The sequence below is a fragment of the Diadema antillarum genome, unplaced genomic scaffold (assembly GCF_040938485.1).
Source record: "Diadema antillarum isolate AM-2024a unplaced genomic scaffold, OU_Dant_1.0 scf00000107, whole genome shotgun sequence".
In the NCBI taxonomy this organism is placed as follows: domain Eukaryota; kingdom Metazoa; phylum Echinodermata; class Echinoidea; order Diadematoida; family Diadematidae; genus Diadema; species Diadema antillarum.
Window position 1 is genome coordinate 3,101,427 of NW_027270996.1, and position 11,559 is coordinate 3,112,985.

The 11,559-nt window shown below is 39.0% G+C and overlaps 1 protein-coding gene across 1 annotated transcript; it reads right to left on the minus strand.

The window, feature by feature from the left end:
- Window positions 1-2,182: 2,182 nt before the first annotated feature.
- Window positions 2,183-10,088, minus strand: LOC139719200 (small nuclear ribonucleoprotein G-like). Its single transcript, XM_071630630.1, has 4 exons — window positions 9,966-10,088; window positions 5,465-5,487; window positions 4,337-4,461; window positions 2,183-2,449 (listed from the first exon to the last, which is right to left on the minus strand). Exons 1-4 carry the CDS (start codon window positions 9,995-9,997, stop codon window positions 2,396-2,398), a joined length of 234 nt encoding a protein of 77 aa, XP_071486731.1. The 5' UTR covers window positions 9,998-10,088; the 3' UTR covers window positions 2,183-2,395.
- Window positions 10,089-11,559: the final 1,471 nt, after the last annotated feature.

The following is an 11,559-nucleotide window of genomic DNA, read 5'->3' on the forward strand; positions in this document are numbered from 1 at the left end:
TACAATTTCTGCATGTTTCTTTTCCTACTTGTAGTAATGAAACATTTCATTCACCTGCTTCCATTAAGATCCATATACATGTACAGGAGTGCACTTAGTTGGTGCTCGGTAGAGCAAGCCTCCAGCAAGCTCTATGGTTGTTACAGGCAACTTTTGTGAACAAAGCATGTATAAAATTTGAATACTTATGTACATTACAGAACCAGTCTATTATTGAAAGCCAGATATACAATTCACCTATGGTACATGATGAAACTGGAAACATTTAAGTGGCTTATACTATGGAGGGCACTACAGTTGTACTACAATCTCACTCAAACACATACGCCAAACATGCACACAGATACAAAAATACAGTTGTATGTTGATCACTCATTGCAACCTATCGGCAAAGCCTATAATTCGTAGCCCATGTGATTTGTGTGTGTGTGTGTGTTAGCTTGCATTTCTGGTTATTTCTGTACGTTTGACATCCGAAGTGGTATCCCAAACCTCATCCGTGAGGTTTGAGAAATGAAAATCTGAAGCTGAGAAGCTTGAGTCTTCTACGTAATGAACATAAAAATGTAGTACCTTAACATTGGTTGCAAATTTTATCAAAGAGTTTGCTTCATATGAATCAGTCCAGTCCAAGTGAAAAGGAAGTGCCACAGATTCGAGACAAACCATCCTAATGTGCTTGTCAAATGTTGTGAGTGTGTAAGCGTATGCTGTTCCACCCTTCAACACAAATACAAGTCTAGTGGTTAGTTCCTGTTACACTTTACACCGAAGAATGAGAAATAAAGATGAATAAGAGCATCTGTTAAACAAAACAGATTAGGCAGCGGACTGAAAAGTGACATCATATAGCATGCAAGTTAAAAACAAAAGATTATAAAATGTTTTTCTTTAAAAAAATGTACATGTTGAATTTAATCATCAAAGTAGCAAGACATTTATACACAATTTCCACACAGAATTAAAATAGCAACATTGATTCTCACCTAAAGTTCTCACTAACCCCAGCAAAAAATGAAAACCATGCAGTTTTGAATGTACCTGTTCTTATCACAAACGTTTAAAGATAATTTTCGTTGCGTCAATGAATGCACACATCATGCATGCTTGAACTTGATGTCATGGGGTGCCATACTTTATCGACAAGTTGACAAAAACTAGAAAACACATAAATGTACTAACATCATCATGGTATGATTGGTATGTACAATAATTACCAACATGCATGGGACATGAAGTACCTCCTCTTTCCATGTCTTGAAACTTTGTAAGTATTTTGTGTTTGAGGTATTTCACATTTCGCCAACATCAAACAAACTGAGGGACAGAAACCAATGTATTCCTTGACCTATCAAACTGCCTTGGATTACAAGCTCATCTGGTTCTTTCAACTTGAACTACATCAAAATCAAATTTATCCCATTTCATATCCCATCTTATCCCATCCCAATGTGGCAGGATATCCAAAGAAAGGGCACTAGATTTTTGCTTGGAAATACAAGTGAACATTCAGCTTGGATGCCAGACTAAAAAAAACCCACAAAAAACGACAAGCACCTTTAAAATGCTCTCTTCTCATCTTCAATTTGCAGAAGAAATTGACGCACTCTGGAATGTCAACATCTCTTATCTAATCCCTCCTCCAGTTCAATTAAGGCAAAATACCACACTTGCCATGTTCCTAAAACACCTCCCTCCAAACTCTCCTATCCTTTACTACATATTTACATTCCTAATACACAGCACTGATGGGCCTACTCCACAAAGCTTCAGTCCACTTTAAAAAAAAATACAAATAAATGATGCCTCCGGCGACACTTCGTGGCAGAGGCATAAAAAATATGTGTCCTTAGTTGAGCAGCTGGAGGACATAAAATGAACAGGCATACTTCTGGAGTCAATATTTTCCACTTTTTGTCCACATAATGAATACTCAGAATGAGTTTAGCTTTTGTTGTTGCTCTTGTTCTCAGTCACATGCTTCCTGATCTAATGATGACCTGCACAGTACATTTGCTGGCCAAAATTAGGATAGAAAGGACAGACATTTCTTCCTATTTATATGCCATGCCAACTTGTAAAATCTATTACTGATGTGTCATGGGGAAAGGAAGATACAAAGCAATTATCTCATGAATCATTTCCTCAAATGCAAAAAAAAAAAGACGGGGGGGGGGGGGGGGGTTTGGATACGTGTGACACAAACAGATAGATGCCAAATTTGTTACAATGTCAGCAGTTGCTGGCAAGCCAGTCTGGTACGGATTTAAACTCTATTCTGAAAGGTTTGTGAAAAAAAGTCCTCCCTAGATGCTGCTTTCTCCAGGTCTTGGCCAATCGGATGCCGACACTTCAACATCACACGCAAAGGAGCGATGTGCGTGGTAGACGGCCGCTATAACACTCTGTCCAGAGCTTCCAATAGGATGATGCTGTTGCCACGAACGACCTGGGGAGACAGAATAAAACAAAACACAGGCATCATAATGACATTTCTTTTCCACTAAATAATTTTATATCAACATTATTCACATAAAGCATTTATCAAAAGTACATGAAGCACACACACAATTAATTTCGGCTGCCTAAGAAATTTATAGACATCCTCTTAGACTGTCTCACATACCATAATTAATTTCTTACCTTCTTGTGATATTCAAGAAATGCAGCATACCAAACACTGAGTCAATTTTAGCGACTTGATACTGAGCATATGGTAAACACACCAGAACTGAGGGATGAGGTCCTAAACAGTTACTGTATCAAAACAAATGTTTACTCAAAGAATGAATCATGAAGTTTTGATTCGAGCACTGTATGACTACACTGAAAAGCAACATGTTGTACTAGTTCATAAACAAGGAAGTAGTTTTGCTGTTTGACAGCACAGTGACTTGAACTTGATAATTGAACATAGGCTCTCCTGAAATGAATACTGTTTATGAAGCATGTACAATTATGCTTATCAATACGGCATAAATCCCTCTTCAATGGCTCATGGACAGTATGATTTCCGAAATGTTTCAAACAGTCATTCTCTTCACTGAAATGGGACAAAATCACCTGTGGCACAATTTTGACAAACTTGCTGTCTGGTACAAACTGTCTAAGCATTGAGGTTCAAGAGATGGAGTTCTAACTGGCTGTAATTATCCATACAGTCATCTGATTTCTATGGATGGACAAAAGAATTCCACACATGTATCTGTGCCTTACTGATGATGGGCGTTTGATGTCGTCATCTTTCTGATCAATCTGAAGATTCATTTTGAACGCTAACATAATGACAGTCTTTTCCCCTTGCAATTTTTTTTTTCAAAATGAAATGGTATTTCATCTAATGACAAGGCATATTAAACAAAAGTATATTCCATCCAGAAATATGTGCAAAAGTATAAATCTAAGTTGTGCGTTGTGAAAGTATATCAAACTGTACCCTCTCTGGAAAGTAGATTTTTATTATTTTACTAATCACTTTCGACAAATGAAACTGATATGTTATAATCTTCGAGGACCAGTTCAGTTCTTTATTTATTCATATGTCAGATTAGTGTAAAGACATTTAAACTCAAGTAATTAGGTGATAAGCTTACAGCGTATCACCTATTGTGTTTGTACAGAATCTTTTTTAAAAAAATATTATTATTCTTTCTTTCTGACGAACTCAGTGAACAGATTAAATTCTATAATCTTGGTCTAAATGCTGACAAAGCATGGTGCCTAGACTGACATGTACAGTCTGCAGCCCTTTAAGATCAAGAGTAGATGAAAAGTGCTTTTGACAACCCTTCAGTTTGCTTTTCTTAACATTCTCCTTCTTTTCGTATTGACTGCTGAATTTTGTGTTTTGATTGAAGCCGAAGATGTGCAAGGAATGGAGAGATCCCATCTATGAAACATGTCATTGGTGCATTACATTATTTACCAAACTTCCACACATTGCAAGTGCAGCAAAAGCTTTACATTGTGTTTCCAAATACAATCTAATAAAGTCACACATCTCATCTACTAATTGTACTTTTTTTGGATTCTGCACTGAAATATTTGGGTAATTCTGTTCCTACCTTGGACAACATTTAACAGCGCTTCACATTCTATTTCATTTTGACACTTTCATCTGAAAGGGCTTTTGAGCATACAAAGAATGATAAAGCCACATCGTGATCCAAGCTACAGCACACATGTGTCAATAAAGTGCACTCCTGTTATAATAAACACGGTTCTAACAAAATTCTGGTTACAACAAAGTAAAACTTCAGGCTGCAAAATTATGTGCTCTATATCTTGTACTGTTTCTTTGTTTAGTAATGATGTAATTTCGACATTCTAAGCTTACCACCATGCCAATGTCGTTCTTCTGCGTGGGCGAGATGTCCTCCACTGCCTCGTCGATGACCAGGTTCATGAAGGGGTCGAATCCTCTCAGCACTCCGGTCACACGGCGGTTACCATTCAGCTTCACTGCCCGGGACAATAGGATTGGAAAAGAGTTAAATATCTGCCCAAATACACATATTATATGAGGATATCATCATGCTGAAGCATACGTAAGTCTCTGAGCCTGATCATCTCACTATCAAGTGCACATTTTATGACTCTACTGGTACAAGTCTTAAACAGGCCACTGTAGTTTCAGCTGGTTTAGTTTAACAACCAGACTGAAATATGAATATCACTCAAAAGTATTGTGTACTACAGATATCAACACAGATATATCTCTATCAAAATCATGACCAAACTCACAAGCTTTCCATCAGCACTCTAGGTATTACAGCCATAAATCATCAAACTGCAACATTTTAATTCACAATTTGAAAGAACAGCATGTACATGTAATCCAAAACTGTACTGATGCATTTATCACCTTTGTCCACACAAAACTAGATATATTCATCGATACTTGACAAAGTCGAAACAAAATCTTATACCAATAAGAGATACATGGGTATCATACCAAAATCACAGGCTGGGTGCCACAAAAATTTACCTGTGGGACATGTATGGTGCACATTGAATATGTTCATCAACACTTTGTTTCCTAAAAATATATAACAAACATTTGCACATGTATAAAACATGAACTGCATCATACCAAGTAAACAGAGGGTTAATCTAATATGTTTTTGTATTGGATATTTGCTTGCTTGCCTGGAACTTAATATTACAGGTAGTTGTTCGAAACAGGTGGGCATGAGGGTATGCACCATGGTGTGTAGGGTTTAGTGATAGATCAGAAATGATTTTGCTCATATGAGTGTTTAATTATAATTTGATGAACCTAATACTTTGATAATGTTACCCACTTTTGCCATTTGGGATGATTTATGCCTAATGTATGACTGGATCACTGCTGATCAATACTTTGAAAATGCACAATGACCAAATTTGATTACACAGGAATGTCACATATACAGTAGCCAGGGTCTACATCAAGTAATGAAAAAAACAAAACAATAATACTTACATGATAACCTTTTGTCCATGAACCTGTCAAGAAAAACAGAAAGAACATTGTAAGCACATGGAAGCACAAGTGTTACTGAATTGTCATGAAACAGCACCCTTCTTACTAAGTTCTCTAGCACATTGACTGATTATTGAACTACGGTTTGTACATAACATTCATGTAAATTGTGCGAAATATCTCGGCAAACTGGTCACTGGTCGATCAATTATACAATTTGAAAGCAACAAACAACGTTGGTGGAGTACAGTTAAATCTGAGTATACCGACGAAACCGAAACCGAAATAGAAAGAGAAACAAGTATATGGATACTACGGTATTTTCTCATGTTTTATATGCTTCTGTATACATCAATAAATCATAAGAAATATGAGTTTTAAGACATTTGTCATTATCATTTTATGTCCTGTCCTGTCCTATCCAATTCTGTCCCCCCAATTTGAGTGAATTGCCATTGTACTGTAAAAGTGGATATTTTCGCGCGACAAATTTTTCGCACTTGGCCGGGTAAGAAGCGTTTCGCAGTTTTTAATTCAGCGTAATCAAGACATCACACACAGGAACATATGGCAAGCAAAAATATTCGCGTGCTTTTATTTTTGCGCTAGTTTCTGGTTGCGCGAAATGCGCGAAAATTTCAACACCGCGAAAATTTCCACTTTTACAGTATGGGGTCGGTACTTGTGTTGTAGAACTCTACAGTAGCTAAACATGCTGCAGCTTATGGATTTAATTACCAGGTACTCTGGAAACAAATCAGAGTAAGCCCTAGCCCTGTGCTTGACTCTAGTGTGAGCCTGGGCTAAAGGTACTGAAGCAGGTTAGCCAGTACAGACTGAAAGATCAGTCTGTATTATATTGTGAGGGATATACTGTCAAACATGATATATTTACGGCACAAAATTTTCGCGACTTGGAGCCAACAGCCTTGTTTGTGGCATGAAATTTTCGCAAATTGCCACTGGCGTTCAATGCATACAGTGTAGATAAGAAATTTTGCGTGCATTTTAATTTCGCGAATCTTGGCGCTCGTGAAATTCGCGAAATTAAAATGCACGCGAACATTCCTCGTTTTACAGTACATATGATGTTCTGCGTGAGACTACATCAGGCTTCACTGAATCCCTCTCATATATAGACTGAAGGTTGTGATATGCTATTGCTATACATTGTACTTCACAAGGAGGATGCTCTAGCATGGAAACCAATTTGCAGGTGATCAGATATCACCACAGAGTATGAAAGTACAGGCAGCATGTGCGCTTCTATCCTTTGCTTGTCATTACAACAAGTGTTAGCCTGTATTCTAATTTAGCATGTCAACAAGCTGGTAGCTTTTTTTTCCATGAAAGTTCCACCCAACTCTTTGTTAACTTTGGTATTTAAAACAGCTGGTGAGAGCATTGTATAACGTATTAGATATCAATTTTAAAGCTAAAATTTGCCGTCAGGGATCAGCCGATCTAAGTACGACTGTGAATTAAATGTGATCGAGGAGGGCCCAGGGCAAGGTACCTCACCAATTTGTCCATAGCATAGGGACAGTAGTTAAGCATCCCCCCCCCCCCTCTGGACAGACAGATTTTTCTGCCTAGTCAGGCAGCCGGCAGTCAGCTAAACTTTTACAGCAGAGTAGACCGATATGACGATAAATCTGCTTCTTCTCTTGTCTTGTTTAAAGCAAGTGACCCTTGAATCGACAGCTTCCATGAATAGAAAACTCTTACAAATAAAAATTCCCTGAAATTCATGAATAAAAATTCCCTGAAATTCATGAATAAAAAATGGCGCATATCAAGTGCGAAATTCAAACTATGCAGCTACCTCCACACGTGTTCCGAAGAGCACAACAGTGGGCCACGTCGCCGGACCCCCAAAATCATTGCCGCGACCCTCCTGGGTGAGCTCGCATAAGCAGTTTAACGGGTAACGGGTAAGTTAAATTGCATAGCAACACATATAGACTTGTTTCATTCTAAGTTTCGAAGTTAGAGCTAGTCCATTTATCTGCATTGAATCTGTACAGCATGTAGGTCCTACACCAGCCACGATGGCAGCCGTTTCTGAGAAAACTTGAACGTTTACGCGATTTTTATATTTTGCGTGCCACCCGTGCCAGAATTTGCGGTATTGCCATAGTTCGATCGCAACGTGTTGTGTATGCGTTGAATCTCTCGCACTGCGTGCGTGGAGTACATGGAGTACATGTAGCCCTCTCGTAGTGTGATGTACTATGTATACAATTTCACCCTCGCGTGGCACGCGCGCTAATTTATACATTCATAGGCAGGGCGAGCGCATGGCACGGTACGTCATGAATGTCTAAGCACGGACACCCGGGGCTGAACAATGAGTACAGGCGTTCGAACGATGATCGCAGTGCAGGCGTTCAGATCATGCACGCTATTTTGCTTCCGCAATTTAGATGTCGAACATTTGGTAACTTGCTTTAGCTTTACCATGTTTGTTAATGCTATTCAGTGGCCTCTCGTTTTAAACTGTACTACATGTATATACGGTCAGCCCCTCACACAACAGACACTAGACAGATCATCTTCCACTCCCTCCAGTTCCACTGCATTCTCTCTCTGCTGTTGCTGCATGCTGCTGCTGTTGTGATGTGAGGGGCCAACCGTACCGATTCGACCCACCGCGCCATAAACCGTATCCCATTTATTATTGATTTACATTACCGTGAGCGCTTTCCCGCGGCAAGTGAAAATCAAAGTCGGGAAGCGTTTTGGAATAAGAGGAAAAAATGCTTGCCAGAATCTGGCAAGCAAACAATTTAAAAGCCACCCTTTCTCCTACATTTTCCCTCCAACAAACCCATGAAATCATGCATATTCAATCTCAAACCAGGGACTGTTCAGCGATGTAACAACTTAGTTCAATCTTTCCTGTCGAAACGGCAGCAGAAGAACTGCAAGCCGCATGCCATTTTCTGCTCGCGGGATAGCCCGACCAGCTGGCCAGACGCGCGCGCGACGCTGTTAGCTGTGCGAATCTCTACTTGGTATGTACCGCGACTAGGCTGTAGTTACGCAGTACTCGAGCGGGAATATGAATGCCGTGGCGTGGTGTGTACCTACCTGCGCTGCAGCAGTATGCATCCACCGCACTAGCAATGGCCGCGCACACACAGCGCATTCTGCACACATGTGATTGTCATGTATGGATTGCATGCACAGAATACATACTACTGTACGGAATATCGTAGCAGCAGCGTGATGTACGGTGAATGACAATACGGTGCTTACATGGTAAGGGAAACTTGCCGAAACTTTCACAAATTATGTGTACGAACCAAAAGAAAATGAAATTGCTTGAATAAAACGTATGCAAAAATCGTTTCAGTATTTACAGGGGTGCGTCAAATGTACCGAGGATGTCCGTCAAAAAAGTGACCGAGGTGTGCGTCACTTTCAACGTGTTGCCCGTCAAAAAAGTGACTGTGGTGTTCGTCACTTGCAGCGTTATGTCCGTCAAAAAAGTGACTGTGGTGTCCGTCAAAAACCCCGCGTGGTCAGTCAAAAAATGACCATGACGCACCCATGTCCGGGGGTAGTGGGGTGCGTCATTACATTGACAAGTGCATAAAGATCGCGGAGCACGCGCGTATTGCATAGAGTAAAATATCCCGTTTGCGGCAGTTTAAGCACTGTTACAGGTTTTTCCAACTTGTAAACAAATCAGGCAAATTATTTTCAACCATTTCATATATCATAGACAAGATTATTCATTAATGCAATTGTTTTCATAAAAGAAATTTACCATTGACCAACGCAGTTTTCATGATTTACCTGGGCAAAACCCGGCACAATTTTCGCCGATAAGGGCGATATGCGACGTAGTATTTCTGCTTGCGGCACGATGTACAATCCCTAGAGTAACTGCGTCAGTAAGCGGCCGTGCAGCCGTTTGCGGCAGGTACAACATACACGGTAATATACCGCTAAACACAGCATTGCACTGTTACATGCACACTACACATATACTAACACACTAGCAATCAACAAAAACCCTTAACAATGCTTAAACTGCCGCAAACGGGATATTTTACTCTACTGAGCTTAGTCTTCAGAGCTGAAGAGCCTTCAATGAAAGAACAAAAAAAAAAAAAAAAAAACCCTACTTTACACAACACTTATTTCAATGGCTGGGACTGAACAAAACGATGGCGACGTAGTGTCGATACCTTGATTTAATGAGGAACTATCATCTCCTTTAAAAGCAACCATAGCACATTACATATTACGCAACATAACAGGGTGACCTATTATTCAGATAAAAGAAATTCAGACCATTAAAAAAATCTCAAGTAATGAATTTCATAAGTTAATGCGATAAAACAAGTAACGTTAACGCCGTGTTTTACTAGCGACAACAGTTTTTCATCGTCAGAACGCGCTGGCAATAGTGATACCCACTTTGTTCTTCCAATAGCTGCAATTTAGTACGAATTTACGGGATCTAAATTAGTGCTATGAATTTTCTTACTTTTTCAGTTCAGGTGGATGTGCTTTACTCATGATGAATACCCACGATTACACAGATCTTGACAGATTGAAGTTCTGTTCCACAGGCAGGCCACTGTTGATCCACGCTCGATCGGCAAATTCCGAAACGGCTACACAGTCGGGGAAACGATCTGTCTGTACACAAGCGCAGCACTCACGTCGCTGGGGGTCATCTGTTGTTATGTCTCGTTTGACAAAGTTTCTTTTGTTGTTGTTGTTGTTGTGGAAGAACGGTGCACTATAACCTTTGTTTCAGGCTGTTTTAGTTGTTATTTTCTCCAGAAGAGCAAAACAAACGAAGATTTTTGATGGGAAAAAAAAAAATCAGTTACACATTTCTTGTCTCATTTCGATTTATAAAAGTGCACGTTCTATTTCCTCGTACAAATTTCTCAAATACTGATTATAAGACACCAGTAGATGTCTATAATACAATGTATGCTTTTACTGCAGTCTATTTTTTTTTACCTGGCATCACTGCTGAAGAGAGTGACACTTTTGTCTTTGTTCATGATTTTATATAGAAAATGCATGATTTAAGGTGATGATTTTCATCTACTACTTTAGCATATTATGATATCATTATCCTTAGCTATCACTATAGTTACTTATTGTGATTATATTAATGACCAACATTTAATACTCGCTTCCGATTGATATTCAGCGATCCTTCCAACATTCATGCGGACTTGCATCACATGTAGAAATATAGATATTTCAGATCAATCATGAGTAGAGGTCCTAACCAACTGCATGGTAAATTTAAGTATTGTACAGTGGAAAAAAAACCCAACTACATTGGTTCAACATTGCAAGTAACGTGTGTGTTATTTTTTATGTAGGCCTACCATGATTAACAGTGATCGACAAGGATTTCATAATGGTGACATATCCACATCACTCAACATGATTTATGTAGCAGTTTGAATTTTCAATGCGCCAGTTTTCTTCAAACATTTCGTAATGGCAATGAATTTTTATCTAACCTACGGTCTAAATGACAGTTTTCTTATGAAGAGATTTACTTTGTTAGCCTTTCACTTAGGGATTTACTTTCATTAGCCTCTGATTTTCTGAACATTAATTTGAATTACATTCTCGAGGCTTTCCCCTTGATTTGGTCCTTTAGATATGTCTTATAAACGTTGTAACTATATTTGTTTCGCTCAAAAGTAGTTGACAACTGGATACATTACAGACATGCACCGGTATGTGTCTTCTCACTGTGAAATTCTCCCATTTGATCAATTCGATGAAGATTTTTTTTTTTCCAATTCATGTTTAGGCCGTTCGTGGTTTTCCCACCTTTTCTAATGCAATAACATTTCCATAAAAAATATTCTCAATTTGTTATATTTTTTCTGTTTCATTTTCAGTGATTGCAAAAGGATTTTGTCATTTGAAGCATTATGTTTTTAACTCGGATCGGACCCCTTGTAGAAGGCCATTTGTGGCTAAAAGGGCTATTCATACCCATGTGAGTTTGAAACCCCACACTGATTATACAACATGACTCCACTACCTTTCGGAGCTCAGAGCTATTGCTGACATCAACGACTCGTTATGCCAAGACA

Excerpts from the sequence above, each read along its gene's own strand:
- LOC139719200 (XM_071630630.1), bottom strand. The coding sequence starts at position 9,997 with ATGAGTAAAGCACATCCACCTGAACTGAAAAA. Across the intron at positions 5,488-9,965 it reads CATCCACCTGAACTGAAAAA|GTTCATGGACAAAAGGTTAT; the intron begins GTAAGAAAATTC and ends TTTTCTTGACAG. Across the intron at positions 4,462-5,464 it reads CATGGACAAAAGGTTATCAT|TGAAGCTGAATGGTAACCGC; the intron begins GTAAGTATTATT and ends TGTCCCGGGCAG.